The following is a 26,821-nucleotide window of genomic DNA, read 5'->3' on the forward strand; positions in this document are numbered from 1 at the left end:
TCGTCATTTCACCAGCTGACCATGACTAGCCTAGACCACAGACGCTCTCATAGCCAGATCTCTCCTTCGCATCACTAAACATCCTTCAGCTGAACACTGCAGCAGAGGGTCCCACTCCCACTAACTTTATTACAATTCCCGGTCTTATACTTCTCCTGTTAGATTGACAGAACTCCAGGCTGACCCATCTTAGGGCGCTCACAAGGCAGCTACTCCCTGTTGGATACCAGCAGGGCCCAGCAGCAGGTCTCGAGGAGCACTGCTCCGCAGACCCTGGCCCTGCCTTGAGCAGGGGCGTTGGAGCTGGTCACCCTTCCAGCCCCATGACACCATGACTTGAGTCCCTGGTCCCAGGTAACAGTCAGTCATTGCTGACAGGATTTAGTGGGTCATCTAGAATTAGGAAAAATTAATACTCAAAAATATCCAAAACATCCGTAGCAAGGAGAGAAGGCTGATATTCACAGCAGCTGTGTTTAGCTGAATGCACCCAAGGTTGTAGGGAAGAATTTAAGACACGCACGTAGAGAATTCTTTTGCAAACATTGTCTTTGATCAAAAATATTACACACTGAAAATTAAATTTAGCCCTTATATTACCGTGCCAAGTTCCAAACTGAAAATCAATCACTGAACTGCGAAGCAGAGATTTTAGTCCAGTCTTAAGCAGTTATCTCACTACATCTTTTCTCTAGAACTGCTATCTATGACTCCACGCTTGCCTTTTAATGGCCTTATTCATCCTTCCCATTCCCTCCTGCACCCAGCTCAGCACGCCAAGGTGACAAAGTCCAGTACCACCAGCGAGGGAGGAGGGCTCCAATGGCAGCGCAGGTCACAGCAAGCCCAAGCTCCTTCTCAGCAGCGAGTTGACCAAAGAGGGCCAAGAGAAAAAGAGGTGCCGAAACACACACACGCCCCTGCCACAGCAGCATATGGTCTTCTCTGCACTAAGATATAAAAGGATGTGATATCATCAGGGCAGCATTAACACTTTTCGGTTGGCATGCTAAGAGCCAGCTGCCTTATCTGGTCTAGTTTGTTTTAGTGAAGTTAGCCAACAGGTGCTACCACCGTACTTGAAGTCCTAGTCTAGACAGAGTTGAAGATAAAAGGGTCTTTAGTATTGCTAGGAGGAAGTGAATCTGGTATTTCAAGTAAAAAAAGGGGGCAGGGGGAGTTCTGTATGGAAACAGACATAAGTAAGGACTTCAGGAATCCAGTCTAGTGTTTCTTATCACCTCTCTCCCAGTGTCACCAGCGCATCACTCCAGTCTAGACCCTCACTGGCTTTTACTGACACGCGTTCCTGGTGATGTGTCGTCCGTCCTACAGTGAGCTGCACAATCCCGTAACACCCCGCAGCAGAGCAAACCCCATAGCCATGTGCCTTGGGCTGTATCTGTGTCATTCCCCATCTCCAAAGCATCTCCATGATAACTGTTCTGGTTTCCTCAACACTCTCGCAGCCTCAGTGGACAAAGGATAAAGAGCTGCCTGTGGAGACAGATCACAAGATGTTGGAAGTGATTCAGGAAGCACTACAAAATATCAGATGCAATTCCCTCACAAGAGGCTCCGCTACAAAAACACTCCAGCAATAGCAGCGTGTTCCCAGCGTTACTCATGCTTCCTGCCATCGCTGCTACAAGTGGGTTTGTTATTACTTAAACCTCTGCATCTGCTGCTCTGTGAAATGTTATGTGCCTTCCTCCCAACACACTCCTTTAAATGCTGGGGCAGCAAAGCGATCAGAGACAGGCAAGGTGTAAAGGAGGAGCAACAGACACGCAGCGCGGAACAGTCAGTACTAAGGAACACAATTAAATCCAAGTGAAAGATAAAGGTGCTGACTCAAATAAACAATTTAATAATTTGAGCAAAATACCAGGAACTCCTAAAGCACAGCCCCCACTCAACTAGACGGCTCAGCAATCAAATACAGCCCCACATGCTTCCCTGTCTCCAAAGCCAGCCCTCTCGCTCAGGCCGAGGGCAGCAGGCTGTACGAACAAGTGCTGGGGTCCCTACAGCCCTGTGCAATAGGCAGGGGGACTGCAACCTCTTGGCAAGCCAGACTGGCAATTCCTGAACAGCTCCAATAACATTTGATGGGCAAGAAGACAAAGCGAGCAAGTATCTCATCATGAAGCATCATCCACCTAGAACCTCTTTGTGTTTATTTTCTGAGACTCGCCTTCCAGCTTGTCAGCTGCAAAGCTGCCACCCAGGGGCAGGGGGTCTCCTGCCCTTGCTGCAGAGCATGCTCTGGCCTCCTCTCAGTGCAGGGTTAAGGTAGTTCAACTTAGTCTGTAATGGCGCAATCCAGGTGACATCCATGCAGCTCAGCCAGCGACCTCGGTTTAGATGAGGTCCCAACTGCAACACCCCCTCCCCAAGATACCTGCTCAGCCACCTAGGCTGCAGAAAGATTACTTTACACAAAGACAGGTATAAGTCAAAACTTTCTCTCCTCTTTCGCTCATCAAGTAAGAGAAGACAACACCTCATTTTGCTGGTCCTGCTTATGCTGAATCCACTGCAATAACACAACAGCAATTGCAACTGCCTGCAGATACAGAGTTAAGAAGCAATTGGTTTAAAAAAACACAGGAAAAAACATTAAAAACACCACATTTACCAACCCCCCATAGCCTTTAATCCTCTGCCCCTAATCTGGCTGTGTTGTAAGTATAGGTGGCACATCCGAACAGACTCCGTCCATCACCAGAGGGTATTAAGAACGGGTCAGGAACAATTTTGGTGCACCTGTTTCAGCTGTGAGATACCAGGAGCAGGTACAGACTCTGAAGCTCCCTCCCAACACCCTTCCATGACCATACAGCCATGCACCTCCAGCCCCTTTCCTCAGCTCAACCCCTAAGAGTTTGGCAGGAGAAGGAACGAATCTTCCCTTCCCCCAGATGTGCAAGCACTGGCATGCAGGCACCCTGAATGGAAGTGGCACCATCAAATGAGATAAGAGGGGGAAAATCATAATTTCATATCGATCGCATACACTTATCTAACCCCCTAATGCAAGCACCCTATAACCAAACAAGTCCCTGTCCATCTATAAAGCAGATTTACAGCAAAGACACATTATCATTTTTATCAGTCCACTGAAAGTTTAATAATCATTCTTCTATTGCTCTAAATAGATGCAATAAATAAATCCAAACATAGCTGAACTACTGGCCTCTTTGCTGCTGTTATTGTTCCAGATCACAAAGACAACTAAAGGAAAAATGTCAGTCTGCTATTTTCCAGTGTGTCTCTGGTAGGAAGCAGCTGTGGAAAGGTTTTTGTACATGAACGGATGAAGCCAGCTCATTAGAGACCTGACACAATGACACACATGAGCAGGAAAGAAAGGCTATTCTTTATCTTTCATTGAACATCATCAAGTTATGCTCAACCAGGTTTGGTTTTTTTTTTCCTTTTTTAAACCCACAGACATAGTTCTGTGTTTGGGCAACTTCTACAGCAGACATCTCATGAAGACTGTTTACCTGAACTACTCCCCCCACTCACACACAGAAACAGCAATTTCCCCTCTCTGAAGAGAGATACTCTTTTCTGGGGAAAGCTATACCAGGGAAACAGTGTGGTTCAGACCTTCTGTTCTTCCCCAGGTCCAGGGACAAAGCCAAAGCCAGCAGTGACCCTTCGCCCAGCTGAAAGGGCCAGCAGGGATGCTGCCAGCAGGGACTGTTACGCTCTTTCCTGGCCAGGGCCCTGCTGCTGGCTGCCGCCAACAGACCTGTACAGCTTCCAGCACCTGGAACATGTTGCCTCAGCTGCTGCAGGCTGCACACAACAGAAAAAAGAAAACCAGGGAGACTCGGTGCAATGAGCTTCCCCCCTTCCACGGAGGCTCACAGCGATGCCGGCTGCCTCCCCGCAGCAGCGCTGGCATAGCAGTGCACTGGGCAACCCACCCGTACTGCCAGGACCTGGGAATCGGTGGCACAGAGCCTCTGCAGCATCTCCCTGCACATGTAGGGCCCAGCACTGCTGCACAGGGACAGCTGAACTCACAGCCCCCTGAGCTCAGCACCAGCCCAGGGGTTCACCATCCTTCCTTCTGCCAAGCACCGAGGATGAGGCGCTGGTCCAGCCCGGGACAGAAGAGATCTCCGCTGCCTGAGCTTTACCACAGCTCTCCCAAAGGCAGAAACAGGGAGTTTTGAAGACAGCAGGTCTGCCGAAGCAGCCAGGGCAGGACAAAATGCTCCTCCTTTGCCCCGTGGGGAATCCCAGAGGTGCTGGGGCTCTGGAGGCAGCACCCCGTGGGAGAGCATGGCAGCTCTGTGGGCAGCCAGCCGCCCCCGGGGCTGGTGCAGAACAGCTCCCTGCACAGCTGGGCCCTTGCCTGCCACAGAGCGGGAAATAAGCACAGCCATTTATTATTCCACTTCAAAAAGTAAAAACAAGAGGAGCACAGCAGAGTGCAGCATGCCAGGACCAGAGCGGGTTCTCCACTGCATTTAACAAGCCTGGACAAGAAGCAACACCCCACCGGCCCCTGCCTGACATCTGTCCTGCGCTAGCAGCTACTCTCACCCTTCCAGGCTGAAGCCTTAGTTAATCCTGATTAACCACCTTTCTTTAACACATAAGAAGAGAGTGAAGTTTGTCAAGACTACGCTTTCCAGGGTTGCTGTGCATGCACGCAGTGCTCCCTCCTCCATGCAGGCACCAGCGGGCAGAGCCACTGGCAGCTGCCCAACACCATGGAGCACAGCAGGAGCGGGCAGAGTGCTCGCAGCCAGGGCCAGCGCTCCTCAACCACCTCTCCCACATGGGAAAGCGACCCAGACATGAAGGTGGATTGTTGGGTGCTGCATTCCCAAACAGGCACGCTCCTTCCCAGGCTCTTCGCAGGAGCATGGTCACGCCTGCCAGAAGGCACTGCCAGGAGTCAGTGCTAACTGCCAGGAGAATTCATCCTTATAAATAGCAGAAATCCGATTTTGTTCTACAAAAAGACCTTGTTTTCTTGCTACACTAGCAGAGCAATCGGTGGGATCCAAAAGAGAGAGGGATTAAGGAGGAGGAGAATGCCACAAGTGTGAAGCAGTTCAGTAAAGGAGAGTCAAGAAATGCTGGTGTAGAGGACAGACTCGAGGGCTGGGCTTGGGACCCCAAGGAGCTTGTGCCTCTCCCGCTCTCTCCAGGTTTTGCCTCAGGTCCCAAGTTACAGCATGGGCTTGTGAGATGGGGGGATCTGATCACTACTGCTCAGGCAAGCCTCCCTGTGCACTTCAAGGATGCTGCAAAACAAACATTAATTTCACTGACACAATCATATGCAAAAGAGTTCATTAAAACTGCTTTGTAGCAGTCATGCGTTCAGATGGAAGACAAAACGGGTTTACTCGCAATCAAGTGTGGCCATTTATAAACACCAGCGTGCAAAGCAGGGCACAGAGCAACGCACAGATCCAATTAAGCTGCCTAAGAACACGCGCTCCCTTACCCCCTCCACAAGTTGCCAGCCATGACATGGTTTTCATACTTTCACCATTTGTACTTCTGTGGAGGCAGTGTGGAAATAAAGACCTCGGAGCTCAGGAGACAGGGAACATGTTTTGGCAACGATGTGTAATCACCCTTACAAACCCAGAGAGGGTCCATCCAGCCGTCAGCCCCCAGGGCCACCTCATAGCAGGGCCGCAGAGCTGCTCCACATTGGGGTCTCTTCCCCTGCCTCTCCCTCGTCCTTTCCTCCAGCTCATCTCCTGGACTTCTGGAGATGAGCAGCCGCACCACTTATGCTTTCCCCCTCCAGCAGAATCCTCTCAGCAAACCAGCGCCCGACCTCCGGACTTTGCAGCTTGGCTCTCTGCTCCCCCGCCCTTCTGCTCCACATACTCAGATCAAAGTTTGAAGCGTAAGCCAGAAATCCCCAGAAAAGTCTTTGGATCTGACAGGTAAATCACTGCCGCTTTAAGGCAACCAGGATGTTGCTGCAGGAAACCCTTCTCAGAGGGTTTGTCAGAGGGGGGAAAAAAGTAAAGAAACTGTAAGGAAATATACACAAAGAAAAAAAGTAAAACAAAAAACCCAAAACCACACACAATAATGGACTTGCATCTTATTGATCATTAACATTAAAAAAAAGAAAAGTCTAATGGGGAAAGACTGCTAAAGACCTTTGTAATCCCAGTGAAGAGAGAAACATGTTCCCATGATGTCAAGAAGCATCACAATAATGATGTAGAAAATTTGTAACTTGCTTTTTGTTTCACGTGTCAACTCCAAATCCCAGAGCAGCTCTAGGACAAGTCTCCCCATTGCAATGCCACCACGGGGAGCACCTGGACTGAACTGGAACAAGCACTTCCAAGATCCCACATCACCTGGCCCCCCTCAAAGCCCTTTTAGATGAACAAAGGAACTGAAATACCAAGAAATCAAGAGACGAGGGACCAGGAGGTAAGGGTGAAGGGTCTTGCATTTCTTCTTTCATGCCCCATTCTTCCACCTCTTTGTGTAAAGGGAGGACAGTCTGCTCTCCGCAGAAATATTTTAGGAATAAGCAGTTGACACTGTCCAGAATAAAATAACTGATTGCTGCGCTAGGCAGAGAGTAAGATAATTAAATACGATCCAGGGGATCCCATTTCACATATAACTGGCCCTGTTAGCAAAGCACAAGGGCTTTAGCGAGTGAAAGAGCTTGTGACTAACAGTTCCAGGTGCAGGACTGAAGACTTCCAACACCCAAACTGCACCAAGCAGCCCCATGCTGAGAACTGCTGTCACTACAACCAAAGGTAAAGATACTGAGCATGTCAATACTTTGCAGGAGTTCCTTCATAATTCAGAGTTGTTATTTATTAATTCACAAAGAAACGACCAACACAGTTGACAGACTGCGTGTCCCAAGTGTGATATTTACACCAAGTGCATTTCCAAAACAGAGCACCTTGAAACTGTAAGTTACACACAGCTACTATGAAATCTTACACTAAACACAGGTTTAAAAACAAATAAATAAAAATGGAAGCAGCACTATTAACCTGGCACAATAATCCCTGCTCTACTAACAGAGATTCATTCTGTGTTCAGATCTAATTCTGATAATCCAACTCAATCAAGTTATTATGATTTTGCTGTATTTGCTGTACACAGTGCAGGTCATAAAAAATAAGGCTGTCTTCATCTTGTGGAGCAAAAAAATGCAATCAACACAGTTCTAGCATACAAAGGGTCTTGTTAAACATTGACATGCTTCAGCATGCAACTGGCTTAGCTACGAAGAAAGCCTCAAAACAGAAATCAGCCTCATCATCCACAGGAGGCCAGAACTCCAAGGAAGGCAAAAGTAGAGGATTTAGATGAAGTACATAAAATTTTTCAAGCCCAAAGAGTTTAAATGAAAATCCTTCTTGCTTAAGACCCCCATCAACACCTCCAAGTGTCACAGACCAATTCCCCATTACAAAGGGCGCTCTGTCCTCACTATCTGACCCTTGCAGGAACTTTGCAGGCAGCTCCCTGGAAAAAAACAAGCCCAAAGCACAGCTACTGCTTATACAATAGATGTTTGTCACCATTGTCACACCATCACAAAGGGGAAAGAGGAAGCACAAGCTGCAATATTGGCCCTTGTTATGAAAGCAGCAGCTCTGTTTAGGCAGGAAAATAAAAACCACTGAGCAATCGGAAGAAAAGGATTGTTAAAGCAAACTGCAAATGAGCACAGGACCAACAGAAAAGTCATCCAAACCATAGATAAAAAAACCAAAACAAAACATCCATCACCTCCGCCACGGTGCTCCTGTATCGTCTCCCTGGGAAGGGGCTGCCTGAGCTCCCTTCTGCGCCCAGCCCCAGGGCTGCTACCCAAGGAACCAAACCCCTCTGCTTTCACATCCCAGACCATTGCTTCCCTGACCTTTTCCTACTGCTATGGCCTTCTAGACCTCCTGCTCCCCAGCTGCCTCGCAGTGCTCCTCCAGTTCTCGTGAAGACATGCTTCCCCTCATCCTTTGCCTCCTGCTAGCTCAGCCTCCCGCACCCACAGTAAGCAAAGCACATGCCCCTGGGTGGTGAACAGCTCTGTAGCAGGGATAGCAGAGGATACACACAACTTCCATGGCACTTCCACTTCAATCACAGAGAGCAAGTGCTCCCAAAGTCTTCCTTGGTGTCCTTTCCACAGCAGATCCTTGCCCTGAAGATAAGCCATTTGCGAACACTTTACAGAGTGCTCCACATGGATCCACACTGCAGACCAGGAAGAAAAGATTATTTTAAAAAAATTTCCCATGGCAGAGAGAAAGGTCAGGTTTAAAATGCAGAAACCAGCAGAGATCCTTGTGTTTCAAGTAGATCTGACCAGAGACAATGTGCTAGCTGCTGGCCGGGTGAACACTTCGCCTCCCCTCACTGTGCATTAGGTCTCTTGCAAGGCTCTCTCTCGGCCCTGCAATCACAAGACAAACCATTTTATACAAACCACTCGTTTTAATTGCCTTCTCCTTGTTTTCAGCAGCAGGACTACATGATTAATGAACCCGTGGGATTGGTTATTTCTTGAAGACCAACGTAAAAAGGGAGAAAATACTACCAAGAAAAAACAGCTAAGGGCAAAGAGCATCTCAAAACTCGCCCCCTCAAAGGCCTCTGTCCACAAGGACTCAGAGAGACTCTCTCTTAGAAAAGTTTCCTCTGCCCCAAGAAAAAAGCCTACAGATATAAGAACGAGCAAGAGGATATATATTATCCTTTACCCTAAATACGCTTAGCGCCTGCAGATAAGTATTTAGGAATCAGGAAGTGTCTTCGCCCAATTATATTCAGTGTCAAAAGAGGAAAAAGGCAAAAAAAAACCCAACACACATGGATTTCTAAGATTGGTGGCTAAAGAGCTTTTTGACTACCAAATAAATGTTACTGTCAATGGCTATGTTGGAGTGAAATCACAAAGTGACTCTCCTGAAAACACTTTTCACTCTTAAAAAAAAAATTAAAGCAACAAAGATAGGGAATGTTCCACCCTCTACCCAAAACAAGCTTGGGGCAATGTTTTTCTTGTTTTGGGGAGAAGCAGCAGTTTCCAGAGTGAAAACGCCAATCTTCACTTTTCTCAAACCTAAGCCTGTTGTTTACATCTTTGAATTAACTGTGCAAATCTGCTGCTGAGAAAAATTTTAATTAAGAACACTGAATTTAATAGCAGGTTCAGGCTACTTAACTGTCTTTAGAGGCATTAAATTACTATTAAAAGTAATTGACCCCTGTAAGGAAACAGCCAAGTACTTGACATAATGACAAAGTCGTTCTGAATAAGACAGGGGCTGTTGACAATGTGCAGCACTGAACAGGACCTACTGGGACAAGATCCCCCACAGCAATTTGTGTTTTAAAAACCTCCAGGGGACCTGGCAGGTAGAAGATTGATGGGCTCCAGCTACATCAACAATGAGTAGAAAAGCATTCGCTTACCAGTAGTGATGCCTGCAAATAAGCAAAGAAAGTTCCACTATAAAACACAGCCTTAATTTAATCTACAGACCTGTTTCTCTTCCTCCTTCTGTCACTCTTATCTGAACACCTCTACCACAGGCCTGCATAAACAGCGTATCTTGGCCTAGAAAGTGGTCTGCGTTCCTCTTTGATTTTATCAGCTACACTGGCAAAAGATAATTCTGCTTTTGCAACCTTTTATTCCTGTTATTGCTCAGGAGAAATCCACATTTTCTTCTCCTGCCAGAACACCTCTAGAGCAGTGACAGATTAGGATAAAGGCGAGCACCCCACAGTGCTGCCAGGACTGGACGCACCGAAACCACAGCTGAGCAGATCGGCTTCCCGAGCGCTCCTCCATCAACAAACACTTCCGAAAACACCGGAGTCGCACACGGTCCCTACCCAGTGCCCATACAACCACCTGCGCCAGGCATCCTCGAGAGAGGGCAGGTGCCTTTCCTCCAAAGGCAAACAGCCAGGCCCCCCAGGGAATACCCCCCACAGCTGCCAGTGAGGGTGGATGCAACCGCCTGGAAACACACAGGAGAAGCGAAGGGAGGAGGTGCCGGCCATGCGTCACTCCAAACGACTGAGGGTGCCAAACACTGCTGACACCTCAGGAGCCTCTCGGCCAGCCCACCATCCAACAGATACCGAGGGAGAGCAAACGCTGGTACCCACGGCCTCTACCTGCTGCCGCACCCCATCTGAACTGAAGGCAGAGAGCCCGAGAATGTGCGAACTTCGTTCTTGACGTATTTCCATGCATCTGTGCATCCCCTCTCCAACTCACTCTGCAAGAAAAATTCCCCTAAAGCAAAGGTCTTCAAGTTAATGGTGTGGAAGCTACCATCTAACCTCTCATTCTTTCACACGGCCTAACAGTTTTATATGCCAGGGAATCACTGTTATGATAAAACTTCTCAATATTCTTACTGTTTCGAGAAGCAAGTTCGGCATGGAGCACTTTTAACACAGTTGTGTCTTATTTCATTCAAAAGCATTGTAGGACATTTTTAAACTGTAGGTGAGACAGGGCACAGGACGACACAGCGGGGCAGGGCACGGCGGGAGACAGTGCTGTCGGATCAAACCGTGGTGCGAGGCCTCCAGCAGGGAGAACACCACGATATTGCACACTGGTTAGTACAAGCAGGAGGTTACGATCTCATACTCCAGCAACGCATTCCCCAAATCAGCCCAAACTCCCAAGCGCTCGGGGAGACTGCGAGGCACACCTCTCAACAGCCACCTCCTCCCGTGCATGCTCACAGCTCTGGCCCCACAACAGCAATTAGACACAACTTTTCTAATGGCAGCACAACAGAGGTATGAAACAGCAAAATGGACACTTTCACCAGTAAAAAGCAGCAGAGCCGTCAGCCGGCTTTCAACACCGTCAGTAACGAACGCAGCGGCAGTGCCTCGACTGCAGGCGCTCAGCCTGGGGATGACGAGGGGCGGCCGCCTGGCCGACGGCGTGGGCACGCAACGCCGTCACTTGGCCAGGCTGCGTGCAGCCGGGGGTCGGCTTCTCCAGAACGACGCTGGGAAGCCAGAGCAGCTCTCCAGAGCTACCGGCGCGCGGCTGGCGAGGCCAGAGGGCCGTTCGCACCATTTAAACGCTCGGACCAGCAACGAAGCCCCGCCACATCCCGACGACCGGAGCGGCCACGCAGCCCGCGGTGACATGGGGAAGACACGTTTTCTGTTGTCACCGCCAGCACAGGGCGGGCAGGCCTCTCCCGCTGGCCCCCGGAGCGACACACGGAGCCCAGCCCCAAGCACAGCGGCCAGGCGAGGAGCACCAACGGGCCGTGCCGTCCCCACGCCGAGGGGGAAAGGGACTCGAGGGCCGGTCGCGAGCCGCTCCCGGGCGGAGGAGGCCTGGGCGGCACGACCGCCACGCGCTCGGCCTCCCCGCCTCGAAGAGACGAGGCAGCCGTTCCCTCTGGCCCGCGGCCCCGCCGCCCCACTCACCTTGAAGTCCCGGCTGTGCTGCGGGGTGTACTCCAGCGTCCAGAGCGCCCGCACCAGCTGCGCCAGCTGCTCGGTGACCTCGCCGGGCGCGGGCGGCGGGCCGTCGGCGGCGGGGCTGGGGGCGGCGGCGGGCGGCCCGCCGCGGAACTGCTCCAGCGCCAGGAACTCGGCGAAGAGCTCGGTGTTGCTGAGGCACTGCAGGATGGCGTTCATGAAGCAGGTGTTGCCGTGGTTGCGCAGCCCCGCCACGCCGGGCACGGCTTCGGGGCCGCCGGCGGGCCGCGGCGGGGGCTCGGGGCTGCGCGGCGGGCCCGGCGGGAAGCAGCTGCCCAGGCCGCCGGCCGCCTGCGGCGGGGGCAGGCGCGGGGCGTGCGGGCCGCGGGGCTCGGGCTCGCTGCTGTAGTGCGAGAGGGTGGAGAGGGTCTTCAGCACGCGGCTCATGAACCCGCCGAGCGACCGCCCGGACGGGGCCGCGGCCGGGGCGGCGGCGGAGGCGGGGGCCGGGGCCGAGCCGGCGCCGCCGCCCGCCGCCCGCCCGCGGAAGAGCCGCTTGCTGAAGGAGCGCTTCTCCTTGGCGCTGCCGGCCGGCCCGGGGCCGCTCACCCGCGACATGGCTGCGCGGCGCAGCGCGCATCCCCGCCCGGCCGCTCAGCCCGCCGGCCGCCGCATCTCCGCCCGCCCGCCGGGCCGCAGCCGCCGCGGCTCAGCCGCCTCACGGCGCCGCCATGCAGCGGGCGGGGCGGGGCGCGCCGCCACGTGACCGCGCCGCCACCTTAGCGGCGGGCAGGCGCCGCCGCAGCGCCGCCATCTTTGTGGCTGGCACGGCGGCGGGGCGGCCGCGGCCCCGCCCCTCCACGTCCCGGCGGGGACAGGCGGCGGGCTGGCACCGCGCCGTGCCACCCGCGGCGGACCGCCGCTGGCGCCGGCGCTTGCTGCGGCCCGCAGGACCCTGCCCGGGGGCGCCCGCCCGGCCCCGCCGCTCCCGCGCGAGCCCCGGCGGCCGCCGTGGGGCGGCGCTGCGCGGCCGCGGAGCGGTGGGCGGTGGCGGCGGCGGCGGGGCGGGGCGGGGCGGGGTGGGCCGGGCCGGGCGGGGCGGTCGGCGGCGGGGGTAGGTGCCGGGGCGGCCGCCCGCCGCGCCATCGGCAGCGGCGCCGGGACCGGGAGCGCAGCATGGCCCCGCCGGGCCCGGAGGGCGGCCGAGGTGAGGCGAGGCGGGGGCGCGATTTCCCCCGGGAAAAGGCTGTTTTACGGATTAAAACACCCGCCGGGGGTGGGGCGGGGGCGGGATGCCGGTTCGCGGCTCCGCAGTCGCCGGCGGCGGGTGGACGGGACGGGACGACCGCGCCGTGTCAGCGCCGGGGGTCGCCCGGCCGCGCCGGGCGGTGGCAGCTCCGGCGGTAAGGCGGCGAAGCGGTGGGAGGGAGCCGGGTCGTCCCCCCCCTCAGGCGCCCGGTGCGTGTCTCCGCAGCTGCCGCCGGCGCCATGGCCCCCGGGAAGAAGATCACGGCCCGGATCAAGAGGACGCTGCCGGTGAAGGGCCCGCAGGCGCCGACGCTGAGCGAGCTGATGCGGTGGTACTGCCTCAACACCAACACGCACGGCTGCCGGCGCATCGTGGTGTCCCGGGGCCGCCTGCGCAGGTTCATCTGGATCCTGCTGACCCTCAGCGCCGTCGGGCTGATCCTCTGGCAGTGCGCCGAGCTCCTCATGAACTACTACAGCGCCTCGGTCTCCGTCACCGTCCAGTTCCAGAAGCTGCCCTTCCCCGCCGTCACCATCTGCAACATCAACCCCTACAAGTAAGGCACCGGCGGGCGCTGGCAGGGAGGAGAGGGTGGTCCCCAGCCGCCGGGGTCTCCTGCCGAATTCGTCATCCCCTCACCAGCCCGGCACTGAACCCCTTCCCAGGCTCGTCCCGCTCCACCGCGGTGCTGCTCGTGGGCAGTCTTTCCCAGCCGTGGATTTTCCCTCTGCGGCACTTTGAGTAATGTATCCACCTCTGTGCTGATGCTGTTCGGACGCACGTGGATTATAATCGCGCCCTTCCCTTGCTGCCCGCTGAGCTAAACTCAGTTGATTTAGCTTTCTGCTCGAGACAGTCCCTGGTCAGCTCCCTGGTTCTCTTCAAATTCCCTTCTTCCCAGGACCAAAGTTCCAGGATTACAAACAACGGCGTCTCCTGAAGAATGGAAAGGGAACATCTGTCACTCCTCTGTTGCCTCTTTTTTTCCTTATAGGATGCTTTGACTTTATCAATCAACAGTACTTTTTCTCCTGCCAAATTACACTTTACCTTGATGTCTGTTCTGCTGCCAGCTATCCACCCTGCTCCCTGTAGGCGATCCAGCTCTCCCGTGTCTCTTGGCACAGACACAGAAGTCTTATTTCCACATGCTCTGCCTCCTTGGGCTTTCTAACACAACCTTCAAGGAGCTTGGGAGTCTGTGAGGGCTTTCTCTGTAGTTCAGTCTGCTTTGCTTCTTATGGTCTGTGCTCTGAGATCTCTCTGAGAGTATGGCTCTGTCTACCCGCACCGATGTAAATTGATGTGGTGGTAAGAGAGATCGATGTGAGTCCACGACAGAGAATTCTGCCCTGAGCAATGAGGTTCAGAGAGCAGCAGGCAAAACGCTGCAGCTAGGTGGTGAGGTGAGATGGGATGTCACTTTCTATCCCATTGTCTCCAATGCAGGTACAGTTCCATGAAAGACTATTTATCTGAATTGGACAAAGAGACAAAAAAAGCTTTGGAGACTTTCTACGGATTTTCAGAGGGCAAGTCCAAGGTGCGCCGGTCAGTGGATGAGTGGAACAGCACAGGGAGCGACTTCTTCAAACAGATCCCTTTGCTGAAGTTTGAGGACTTCTCTAAGACAGCAACTGACCTTCGCAGTGGCCAAAAGAGGAAAATCGAGGGCAGTGTCTTTCACAAGGATTCGTCCATAGTGAACTCTGGGGACTCAAATGATATCATCGGCTTTCAGCTGGTAAGTGTTGCTCTTCCTTGGCCAGCAAGTTCCCTGTGGGGCAACGAAGGGGTGTTTTGGGTTGGTATCCCTCTGGCCAGTGTTATTGCTTGCTTAGGTGGCTCTGTAGTGAATAACACTCCCTCTGCCCTTTTGCCCATTCTGCCATGCCTCCATGGCTGCCTGCAGATTCATCTCCAGCTCTCTGGAAGAGAAATACCTTCCTGAAGTCTACCCAAATAGACTTAGTGCCTTCCATGACCTTTCCTTTGGGCCTGAAACATGTAATCTTATCACTTAGCCATGAATGAAAGGTCTCTGATGCCCCCTTGTCCCACTATAACTTCATACGTAGTTATTACTGTGGAAGAGAAACAGTGTCACACATACCTTGTAGAATACCTAACTTCATTTCATCTGAAACACTTTTTCCCCTTTGTAATTATCAGTGCGATGCAAACAACAGCAGTGAGTGTGCACTTTATACATTCAGTTCTGGTGTTAATGCTATCCAAGAATGGTACAAGCTGCATTACATGAACATCATGGCACAAATTCCCCTGGAGACTAAAGAAAAATTGAGTTATTCTGCTGATGACCTTCTGCTGACATGTTTCTTTGATGGCCTATCTTGTGACAAAAGGTCAGTGCACAGAAAATACCTGCCAGCTTAACAGCTTACTTCCAAGTACATAATATGTAGGAATTTAATATTTGATATATCCTGAATTCCAGCAGGAACCGTTTCCATTTTTAAATGAAAGCAAACATTTGCATCTTCATGAACTTAATTATGCTCTTTAATTTCATTTGTCTTAGTGTTCTGCTGTCCACATTTCAGATAAACCTATGTTTTTTTGGCAGAATCAAATCTACCTCCTTATGATTGTGGCAATGCACTTCTTGTGCGTCCTGGTGGCCGGAGCATCATCCCTTTGTACTGGGGGGTAGCAGCAGAGTTCCCCCATGCAGTTGTGGGGATAAGCTTGCACTTGTACTTGGATTTAGCAATTTCCCCACTGCCATGTGCAAAGCAAGCTGCTCTGTAACTCCCATTACTGAAGGCATTTTGCATGTGTCTGTGATCATGCAAATGCATAACAGCTTTTCCTGGAAGGAAGACGTTTGCTTGAGTGGCAGGGGATGTTCACAGGAAGGACAGGAACGTGCTTGAATCACGAGGGTGTGTCCTCTCGCCCTCCCCTGCATGACAGTGGCTGACATCTTTTCTGAAAAATGAAGGTTTGTGTTCCTTTAGACACTTGGCTGTCAAATGAAAGAGGACTCTGTCCCTTCCACCGCCACCTTCCTGCTAGTTTTGTAAATCCACTTCCCCCACTCAGCCCCCATTCCCACATGAAAACCTGTTAAACTTTTCATTTCCTGATGCTATTAAACCAGATCATATTTCCATGCAGTTTCAAGATATTAAGAAAAAGACCCACACTTTTCAGCAAAATAAATTGCTTGCAAAAAAAAAAAAAAAAGAAATATCCAGTCCTGCTATGTCTCTGCCAAAACAAAAAGCCCAAATCTGCTGATTTTCTCCACAGACAGTTAAAACTGCAGAGGGCAATGTAACAATATTCGATTTCTTTCAGGCACTTTACTCGATTCCATCATCCCCTGCATGGCAATTGCTACACCTTCAACAGTGGAGAAAACGGGACGATCCTGAGCACCTCCACTGGAGGCAGCGAGTACGGTAAGGAAACTGAGTTTGCAGAGGAGCTATTAGATAACAAACAAGCGGTTCAGCGAACTGGATCCTACTGGAGAGTGATTGATGTGTTGGCTCTAGATGCGCAAGCTGATTGGGGGAATGCTTGTTTGAACTAGTGCAAACTATTGCCAGAGAATACAAAGATAATATCATTGCATCACTAATGTTTTCCATCTGAAATTACTGCTTCCCAGTTATATAACTTTTTAAAGTAATTTTCAGCCACGTTCTATGGAGACATGATTTGTTTGCTCTACTTGGGGCCGCGGAGGGACATTACTTGCTGCAAGCATCTCAGTCTAGCACTGCAAAGGCTTTGCTTGGTTGTTATGGTTCTCAAGGCCAGATAACATTAAATAAACTGTGCTGCCCTCCCTCACCAAAAAAAAAGGGCTCTGGATTCTGGTGTAACTAACTCTGCTCCTGCCTTGTCCCTGTTCTTCAGGATTGCAGGTTGTTCTGTATATAGATGAAGCCGACTACAACCCCTTCCTGGTGACATCCACAGGAGCCAAGATCATTGTCCATGACCAAAACGAATATCCCTTCATTGAAGACATTGGCACAGAAATTGAGACTGCAGCAGCCACCTCCATAGGGATGCACTTTGTGAGTGACAGCAATCTTGTCTCCAGGTGCATGGCACCATTTCCTTGAAACAGATGTAAATATGAACCGATACGATGTTTGAACATAGGCAGCAGCTGGAAGGCATCTAATACCTCACACTTGAGCAGCTGAAGTGCCCTGACGAAAATCCTGTGATAGCACTTTTCTGAACAGTTTTCCTTTGCACAGAGGCTGTTGGAAAATCAGGTCTTTATAAACCAAACAGCTACTGGGATTTTGTTTGTTCTCCCTTTTCTCGAACCCTTTGGCTTTCCAGGGGATTTTTTTTGTTTGTTTTCGCAGCAAAATCCACAACCACAGAAATGTGCTGTCAAGTGCCTTGTTTAGCTTTAGCAATAAGCAGACAAGTTTGCATCCCACGCAGGTTCTGGGGGCAGAAGAGAATGAGCTGGAGCTGTGGGTAACCCGTGTTAGGGTCAGGTCTGTAAAGACGACTGCAGCGCAACCCATTGAACTGTTTTGTGGGTGTAAGTCTCGTTTTGCTGGGTTTCTTGCTATCCCAGCTGTAAAAAAAACCTCGTGGGCAGAGACTTTGCCTTTGCCAGCTTAGTGAAGCATCTCGATGTTGCTGTCAGCAAGGGCAGGGAAGGCTGCAGCTCCAAATTTCCCCGATTACTGTAGTGCAGACAAGGCATTTGACCCAAGGGGTTTCCTCCCGTGGTAGAGAAGTGAAAGCAGTGCCATCAGGCAAGCCAGACTTTGCCCTTTCATCTGGATGGGCTGTTAAGTGAGCATTTTAGTTCTGCCTTTTCTTCGCTGATGGTTGGGTCAAATGCATCAGCCAGCCTGCTTATCTGTCCTGGCTGGGTGTGCCAGATGTAGATAGTCCACGCATTAGAAAAGACATTAAAAACAGGACTGATGTTTTTTAAATGTGCAAATAGTTAACTATCTTCCAGCTGTCTGGAAAACTGTGGCAGCGACTGCTTGGTCTAACCAGTGGGGATAAATGCCACCTAAAAAACGAAAAGTGAATAGGAGGTATCAGAACCAGAACAGTTAAAAGGAGGCAAACTCTCACAGGACTATTTCCTTTGTAACTATTACACTGTACAGGAGAAAGTCACTGCAGGCAGAGTCTCAATATTTAATGTAATATTTTCCTGGCACAGTAGATTTGAACTGTTGCATATAGTATAAAAAACAAGATTGAACAGATCTCGGTGGCTATGTTTAAAAGATATGGCATGAGGAAGCGATCTGATTACATCCTAACGTAACAGAACAAAACCTGGTCATCACTGTACTGCCAGTAAAAGAAGACTCCAGAGAGCCTGCCGAGGGGGAGTCGCAATTGTCAGGACATGGCTCCACCATGGAGGTGCCGGATCAGTCCTTGTACCCACATCCAAGTACATGAAGGAGGACACAGTGGACATGTGCCACACTCAAAGCTGCTTGCTACAGGCTTGAGCACGGCAATTGCTGTTTTCCAAATGCGAATGTCAGTGTCTAGGTTATCGCTCATGTATTTCTGCAGTGTACTAGGACTCCCCACCGCCTCCAAAAATATTCCAAGATGTTTGGAATGCAAACAAGGCATTGCTTGGTAGGAGTTTCAGTGCTTTAGTTAAATATTTAGTTTGGAAATTATTTCAGTACCTGAATGAACAAGTAAGCTTTTGTAGGAGTATAAACCACGACAAAAAAATTCTATACAAAGGATCTATCATCTGCTAGAAGATACAGTGGCAGACTGAGGCAGGTGTCCTGGTATTAGATTGTCTGCGGAAGTTACAAGCATATTAAAAGCTGGTTGCGTTCAGTTTTCAGAAGTAATCAATCTCTAATATTGAAATCACATATTTCTGTGTTCCCTCCAAAGAGAGATTTGAGCATCCTTCTAAAAGACCTGACTTGCACCATACATGCCTGTAGCCTTCTATTGCTGCAGACAAAAATGGTAATGCTCGCTATCAGGTTTGACCTCGGTAACCTGTAGATCTATAGTCAATGCCTTAAAGGCAAGCAGGCATTTCTCAGGTTCCTACTAAATTGAATCTTTGTAGGATCAGCCCCTAATTTTAAACTCTGTAGAGAAAGACAGGTGAATGGATTCTTAAATGGATGACATTTCTTGTGGTTTCAGGCCACTTTCTTTGTTATAAAGTGGATAATTACTGCAGAAAGATAGTAAGAGTTTAGGGCTGAGCGAGGTAAGGCAGTCTGCAGGAAGCAGACAATGTAGCCTGAATCGGGTCTTGTGAATCTCACAGCTCCCAGCCCTGGTTTCAGCAGACCTCGCAGGCGCAGCACTCGGCATTTCAGAGCTCTTTTCTCTGGGCAGAGATTGCAGAACAGGAAAAGGTGTTAGCATTCGTTGGAGAGGAAGGGTCAAAGCAGTACCTGGAAAAAGTCCTGAAGGAGATATAAACATTTGATTTAGAGTGATTTTAGAGAGGTGCTGTTGAGCACTAGCGGAGCCTGAAGTGCTGTTTTACCCACAGAACAGGAGCAGCCAGTGCAACAACAGCTCAGGAAGGTGTGGGTCTTCACAGAAAACAAAACAAACAAACAAAAACAACCAACCAACAACCCCGCTTCCCTCAAAACACAAACACACATCCAGGATAAATGATGCATAGCCTCTAGGACTTTGCAATGAGAGAAGACACATGTGAATTACTCTGCTTTGAAAAATCCTCACTGTTATGATGATACCATCTTGGCATTCCTGCAGAGGTTTTCACCGTAGGCAGCAGATAATCCAGCCAGAGCAGTGTTTTGGGAAATGGATATTACAAACCAACCCCCCCCCTTGTTTTGACAAGTGATTGACAAATCATTTGAGATGGCAGAAGGTAAACATGCTGTTCAAACCTGCCCCATCACTTACAGTTTCAGAACTATGATGAATTACCACTAAATCCTTTGGTTTCTCTGTGAACTCCAAAAACCAAGATTTGTTCTTTTCTGGTTCTCAGACTCGGTCTCGCAAGCTGAGCAAACCCTACAGTGACTGTACGGAGACTGGTGCTGACATACCAGTAGAAAATCTCTATAACAAGAGCTACTCACTCCAGGTAAATCTGTTACATTTGTTTTTATCAGTCGCTTGAAAACTACCTTCGTAAAAAGCTTTACAATATTCTGTAGTTCAGGATGTGAGATTGTGAACAGTCCAGGTGTAGGGTCACTGCTTTTAACCACTGATGTAAAATACCACAGCACTTTTTAAAATCCAAGTTTTATTCCTAAGTGGTTGATGTTTGAAGTTCCCTTAGGCACCCTGTTAGATAAAGAGAGAACATTAGCTCATTAGGCAATTTTCAAGCAGTGTGAGACTGGAAAATATTGGCCAAGTAAATGTTGCAGCTTAGTAACCCTTGAAGCCAGAAATTGTGACCTTTAGGACTCCAAGAATAACAGATACCATCTAATCAGTATCCAGATAGCAGGATGTTTGTTTACAGAGTAAGTTTCCACTAATTTTGCATGGTTTCTGTAATTGGGTCCTCTTGGAGAGTGTCAGTTGTTATGGCACTCTCTACTTGAAGAATTGTAATTATATTAGCTGGTGCCTACTGCAAAGCCTGTGCCTAGGCTGGATTTTTATTTTATGGGGTATTATACCTGAACTCTGCTGTGATGTATTGCCAGGTAGGATCACACAGACATTATCTCAGGTTTTTAATAACAGTACTTCACTGAAACTCAGTGCTCAGGAGGGCTGGGACTGGGACCAAAAGGCTCGATGACTGGGATTTCAAAAAGAGAAGTTCAGTTCCGGCTTGTTCCAACTGATTAAGTGTTTTAGCACAAAACACTGACTCTACTCCCCTATTAATCCTTACAACTTCAGGTCTCCAAATATGCACCAACACAATTTGGTCAAAGCTGTGAACATTTTCAACAGTGAGTCACTTCCCACACCTAGTTGTTGATTCATGGACCACATGCCATGGCAGACTGAAAACCTTCTCCATGGCTGTGGAAAGACCAACTGCAACACTGAAGCTTTTGATGGCTATAGGGGAAGTGGGAGCATTCACAGACCCCCCCCCCCCCCCCCCGCCCCTCAGAGAGGATTATATTCTTATTTCTTGCACTAGAGCATAAATCCTCCATGGTACTTTCTGCCTGTATTTGTATTCACTAGCAACAGAGCCTGAAGGCCCAGTGAAATGGGGTTCCCATCTCACTGCTACTGTGATAAACAGAGGATGTTTTTAGGTGCATGCAAGCCTGGACTTTGGTGCTGCAGAAGCCCAGCAGCCTGTGCTTTTTAGACACCAGCTCTTGGTCTATCTCCTCCAGATTTGCCTGCACTCCTGCTTTCAGAAGGCCATGGTGGACTCATGTGGCTGTGCCCAGTATGCACAGCCCTTACCTGCTGGGGCAGAGTACTGCAACTACAAGAAAAACCCCAACTGGAGTAAGTACTCAAAAACCTCCTGCATTGCACGTGCTTCAACCACCTGCTGCCAGCGACAGCCCTCCACAGCACCATCCCCAGTCAGCACAGCCCTGCCCGCACCGAGCACCTTCCCAGCCACACAGCGTGCTGGGAACAGGCAGATCTGCTTTAGCCCACTTAAAACCCAATACCACAGAGCCTAAAACCGCCTCTCTTGTTCAGATTGACTTGTTTCTGACAGTTGTCCTAACTGCTTGTCATTTGTGCACACCACAGAAGTGTCAAGTGGAGGACTTGACTAGGTGAGGCAATTGTTCACGCCTATAGTAAGTGACAACCACTTCTCAGAGTATTTTGCAATATTTATAGAGTAAACCTTTTTATCCCCACCACGTAGGTGATGGCCACAAAGGCCACCTACACCCCAGAAGCCCCACTCCAACACAGGTAGCAAGAGATCATTGCTTTTCTTTCCAGCTTCTCGTACACATGTCTTGCTCCCTTCTTGCAGTGTACTGCTACTACAGACTGCATGAAAAGTTTGTGAAGGAGCAGCTAGGCTGCCAGCAAATCTGCAAAGACGCCTGCAGGTAAGTCCTGCCCACCACCAGAGGTAAAATGCTGCATGGGAGTTGGAGCTCACAATTGACAGCCTGTCTCTCTCTTCAGCTTCAAGGAGTGGGCACTCACCACCAGCATCGCCCAGTGGCCATCCACCGTGTCAGAGGTCAGTTCCTAATTGCGCTCCACAGTGAGAATAGCATGCCACAGCAAGGCATTAAATAAACCCAGGCCCTTGGGGTATTTGTTAGCACTTCAGTGATGCTCCTCCCAGAGGCTCAGTCTGTAGTGTTGAGGTCAGGACTTCCCCTCCAGGAGTTCACCATTAAACTAAAATTTGGCTTGTGGGCTGGGAGATCCCCTCAGGGACAGCTGGCCCGTCACACGCATTCAATTCTGGCACCCAAGGTGGTTCAAGGAGGTGTGGAGCGTGAGCTCCCTTTCCAGGGGATTTCTACACAAGCACACACAGCTATAGCAGTATTTTCTGTCTTTTTTCCAGGACTGGATGCTTCGAGTTCTCTCTTGGGACAAAGGGCAAAAAATCAACAAGAAGCTGAACAAGTAAGTTTCCATGTATGTGTTTCTAGCTTGCACCTCAAGCTCAGATATAATCTCAGCAGCCCTAATGATGGCAATTGGGGAAAAAGCTCCCTCAGATTGGCCCAGCCCTACTGGTCCAACTGGTTATTTGCATAGTTTTTCAGTATGTTTCATGTTATTGTTTTACTAAACGCTCAGCCTGCCTTCTGTTTCTCCTCTCAGGACGGACCTTGCAAACCTCATGGTGTTTTACAAAGACCTGAACGAGAGATTCATTTCGGAGAATCCTGCCAACACAGTAAGTGAGCACAGCAGTTCCCTGCTCAGTGCCAGGAAGACATGTCTCTTCCTCCCAGACAGGCTGGAAGTTTTCCTCTGGCCAGGGAGCAGTCCCATCCAGGCAGGGGCAGGAAACTGTCCTCAGACCATGCACCATGGCAGGGGGCAGTCCTGCCCTTTGCAGCCCTTTTATCCGGGGCTGCTTTTCAAACTGTCTGGTTCTAAGCCCTGCACTGGGGTAGCCTGCGGGCTGCCTGTGCTAAGCACAGCTCTGCGTCCCTGCTGGAGCAGGGCAGGAGAGGATAACACAGGCAGCAGAGGAAAGTCCCACTGCATTTGGTAGCACTCACAGCAAACCCTGGGTACCCCAGCTTGACACAGCCTCCCTGCGTGCCATAACAGTGCCATGGATGCGCGTCTGGTGCCCGCAGGAGCCGATAACCTTGCTCTGTCTTTTCTTCCAGCTCGTAATTCTTCTTTCCAACTTCGGAGGCCAGCTGGGCCTTTGGATGAGCTGCTCAGTCGTTTGCGTCATTGAGATCGTCGAGGTCTTCTTCATTGATTCGCTTTCCATCGTAATGCGTCGCCAATGGCAAAAGGCAAAGAAATGGTGGAACGACCGAAAAAGGGACCGGCTGGGGAAGCCACCGCAGGCTGGCGACCTGGAGAGGCAGGGTCATGATAACCCTGTCTGCATCGATGAGGACCTGCCCACCTTCAACACCGCCCTCCGCCTGCCACTGCCCCAGGACAACCCCTTGCCCAGGACTCCCCCCCCCAATTACAGCACTTTGCGGCTAGAGACTGCGTTCACGGAGCAGCTGCCCGATACGCTAGAGGTTGGGCAACACTGATGCTTATTTATCCGCCCATCCAGGTGCCAAAATAAGAGGTGGGTGCTGGACCCACATGTCCAGGGGTGAAAGGCACGCATCCAAACAAGCACTGAAGGGCTATTGGGTCAGACCCTTATTCAGGGATTGAACTTGCAGTCAAAGCTTCTCTGAGCAAAGCTCAGACACAAAACCCAAGGGCTCAGAGACATTAGGAACTTGAAGCAACATCAGTTCTCAAGTTAATCATTGCAGGAGATGGCTGGAGCAGGATGTGGCACTGAGCTAGGATGTCTTGCCAGACAGAGACATACAACCAACTGACACACCCCATTGTATGTGGGCAGGAATTACTCCACAGCAGAAGATTGATGCCACATTGAGTATTAATGCTAATTGCTCTCTGCTGTGTGGCTTGACTTGTGGGAAAAACCCAGGGCTTTCAGGAATGTAGCATGACATTTGTAGGAAGGGGTATGACAGAGGTTTGGGAAGAGCACAAAATGGATAAAAAGGAAAGCTCTCAAGCTGAATTTTGATTAGGAACCTGATTCCAAAGGTGGCCTGAGGAGCTCTTTATTCTGAGATGAAAGGTTAGGATAGCCATAGATGTGCTCGTAGAGCAAGTTATTACACATCTTGAGTAGGAGTACCTAAGTCGTCCCAAAAGAATCATCTGAAAAGGGCATGAAGTCTAATTTGGATCACGATAGTGAATTGCATACTCTGCAAGCTTGTTTCATTTTACATCGCTCAAGCCGGCCATTAAACGTAACCTCAGAGGAGCTCGTTAAGCAGTGCATGGCCTTGGCCACACGTGACTTCCCAGAAGCCTCAAAGGGAGCTGGCTGCTCTTTTCCTGCTCAACCCTGGGCAAGGACTTCCCTCCTGCGGCTGCCCGGTTCACCGCCCCGGAGCTGGCAGTGCCCAGGGAGGTGATGGAGCCACGCGGGGCTGGAGCTGCCTTGGGCTCCGCACACATCCCTGAAGGGAGTTGGCCGGAGGATACATCTGCCCCACCGGTCCGTCATCCACCTTGCTTATGCCCCTTCCATTCCACAGTGCTGCACCAGCTCCCCCCATCTTGCCTCCTGTGCACCATGCCGTGCTACTTCCACCGCGCCGGACCCTCCCCGCGCCGCAGGTGGGCCAGAGGCTGCTGCCTGCGCCCACCCGTGGAGAGACCTCCAGGGCACCCAGCTGCGGTGGCAGCTCCCTTCCCCTTGCTCCCGGTTCTGCACCTGACTCTTTGCTACCATAGCTGATTCTTAGCTGCCTAGAGCACCCTGTGTAGATGTTGAGGATGAATCTAGCCTACGCCGGGTTGGCTGCTTAGGGGTTTTGTAGAGCAAGAGTGATTCAGAGCGTGTGTGCACGTGCGTGTGTCAGTGTAAGAAAGTGTCTCTTTTCCTTTCTCTATATAAGCTTATTTTATATAGGACAGTGAGAATCCAGAAAGGTTCTTTAACGTGCAATAAAACATATTTTAACTGAACTATTTAAAAAGCTGATAAACTGAAAAAAAATAAAGATATATTTTTGAATAACTGCTTTGCCTTTTTTTTTTTTTTTTTTTTTTTAAATCAATGATAAGCAACTTGGGCATCCCAAAAGGTTATGGGACTAGCCTGTGCCTGCCCTGGGGCTGCCAGGTGCTCAGCACTGCTGAGCACCCCATCCAGGCACCCTGGGCTCCTCTGCAGAGGTGGGACTGTGCTGCAGAGTGCTGCTAGATCTGGCTCAGGAGCAGGCAGCAGGGAGGCCAAGGGTGCAAGAAGGTGTGCAGTGAAAATGTCTTTCAGAAATCAGCATGAGCCAGCAAGGTGACCAAAAACGCTGGAACCTCAGGTGTCCCCAAACAGTTCCATTCCTGGGCAGTCCTTTAGAGACCATAGGAGAAGAGAGAACGGGGTTTGCTCTGCCTCAGAGCCCCTTCTCTAACGCACAAAGGTGAGGTGCTCAAAGCAAACCATTGCTTGTCCCCGCCACCTCTAACACAGCATCGAATAATAAGGACACCCATTACACTAGACTTGTCCCATTTGCAACAGTGGCAAAACAGACCTAGAGAAGAACAGACTAGCCTGTGCAAGCCACGCGCACCAGGGACACCTTCCCCTTTGCATTACAGGTGTGAGCTGTCAAGACCAACAGTGGTGGAAATAACAGCAAGCTTCAGAGCTAAATGATGTCTTACAATAAGCTCCTTCCTTGCCAGTTTGTTGGTTCTTTATATAGGAGCTGGTTTGGCTCAGTTACATCTGACTAGGGACCTTCTTCCAGATGCAGGTAGTTGCTAGGGTCAGTTTTGACTCCGACTCTTAGAAAGCACAGCCTCCTGTGAGCATTGAGGGGGGCAAACATTCCCCTGGGAAAAAGCAAGCAAATATCACAAAGCGGGACATACCACAGTTCTGTTCCTCATGCGTACCTGTGCATGCAACAACGCTTGACAGACTGCAGCTCTCTGCAGGGACTGCAACGTTTGCTCACTTCTGCTTGCAGGCAGTGCCAAGGAGGGGCTGTAGAATATCTGCTTGCTGCTGGGACAGCACAGTTCCTTCCCTGCTGCCAAGCCTGCTCACTCAAGGACTCCTCTTCCTCTCAGGCAGCTCAAGTGGCTCTGCCCCACTCCCAGCAACACCCCAGCACCGAGAGCTGGGTTAAATCAGCAGGTGCTAATCATGCAATCAGCCCCCTGGAAAGGAAGGAAACCCCCCACAGCTGCTGCCCAGACAACTGTGCTGCACTTGGGTCCTGTGGCCGGGGAAGGTGCCTGCATCTGGTGCAGCTCGGGATGGCCGAGGGGACACGGCCTCGGAGGGTAGCTGTGTCCCCAGTGCTGGTCAGCAGCCACGCTTCCCATCGCGGTGGCAGCCAGAAGCTGTGTCGTGTGGGTGCCGCAGGTTCCCAGATCTCTCTCTGGGGTACCTGAGAATTCACAACACAGGCAAAGCCTTGCAGCACCGCATTTGTTAGAGCAAAGTCAGACTCGGGGAGAGCTGTAAAGTGGATGATGTTTCAACTAGTTGTAATTTTAGAAAGCCTTGTATCTTTGAAGTCTTCCCAGAGCAAAACAAAAGCCCTTTAAAATAAACTAAGTGCTGCCAATCCTGCAAGAAAGTAGTTGTATTGACTGGTCAAACTTTATACCCATTAACTGCACTTCTAATAAGGAAAATATCATTTAATTGAGAGCAAAGCTGCTGAAGCGTAGCATTCCCCTGCAGCACGCCTGTAAGGCCACTCTGGTCAATAACCCAGGACGTGTCCTACCAGGCGCTTTTTGCCATGAATGCTCACTTTAAGCTCTTTGGAAAAGCACAGGTTTTCTGTAGGTGTTTTTTTGCATTTACTTCTCAGGGCAGGTGCAGCACCTTTTCCCCTTGTATGAATAATCCTTGGGAGGCAGAAAGCCACAGAGTAGCTACAGAAACGGATTACTTCATTGTGAACTAAATACTGA

At 50.4% G+C, this 26,821-nt stretch overlaps 2 protein-coding genes across 5 annotated transcripts in view; one reads left to right on the plus strand and one right to left on the minus strand.

The window, feature by feature from the left end:
• USP31 (ubiquitin specific peptidase 31) overlaps window positions 1–12,163 on the minus strand; it is a 47,038-nt gene extending 34,875 nt beyond the window's left edge. For all 4 annotated transcript variants that reach the window (XR_005931419.1, XM_041120156.1, XM_030001761.2 and 1 more), the window contains exon 1: window positions 11,464–12,163. Coding sequence is in view for 3 of the 4 variants with exons in the window: in XM_041120156.1 (XP_040976090.1) it covers window positions 11,464–12,075 (612 nt within the window). In the remaining variant the exon portion in view is untranslated. The remainder of the gene's footprint in view (window positions 1–11,463) is intronic.
• Window positions 12,164–12,537: 374 nt separating this feature from the next.
• On the plus strand, window positions 12,538–24,902 carry SCNN1G (sodium channel epithelial 1 subunit gamma). The gene is made up of 13 exons (XM_030002329.1): window positions 12,538–12,664; window positions 12,932–13,262; window positions 14,156–14,450; window positions 14,879–15,072; window positions 16,031–16,134; window positions 16,598–16,761; window positions 19,707–19,805; window positions 21,040–21,157; window positions 21,651–21,729; window positions 21,809–21,866; window positions 22,203–22,264; window positions 22,466–22,541; window positions 22,987–24,902. Exons 1-13 carry the CDS (start codon window positions 12,634–12,636, stop codon window positions 23,374–23,376), a joined length of 2,001 nt encoding a protein of 666 aa, XP_029858189.1. The 5' UTR covers window positions 12,538–12,633; the 3' UTR covers window positions 23,377–24,902.
• Window positions 24,903–26,821: the final 1,919 nt, after the last annotated feature.

This window comes from Aquila chrysaetos, chromosome 25 (assembly GCF_900496995.4).
Source record: "Aquila chrysaetos chrysaetos chromosome 25, bAquChr1.4, whole genome shotgun sequence".
Taxonomy (NCBI): domain Eukaryota; kingdom Metazoa; phylum Chordata; class Aves; order Accipitriformes; family Accipitridae; genus Aquila; species Aquila chrysaetos.

Excerpts from the sequence above, each read along its gene's own strand:
- SCNN1G (XM_030002329.1), top strand. The coding sequence starts at position 12,634 with ATGGCCCCGCCGGGCCCGGAGGGCGGCCGAG. Across the intron at positions 21,730-21,808 it reads ATCTGCAAAGACGCCTGCAG|CTTCAAGGAGTGGGCACTCA; the intron begins GTAAGTCCTGCC and ends CTCTCTCTTCAG. Across the intron at positions 22,265-22,465 it reads ATCAACAAGAAGCTGAACAA|GACGGACCTTGCAAACCTCA; the intron begins GTAAGTTTCCAT and ends TTCTCCTCTCAG.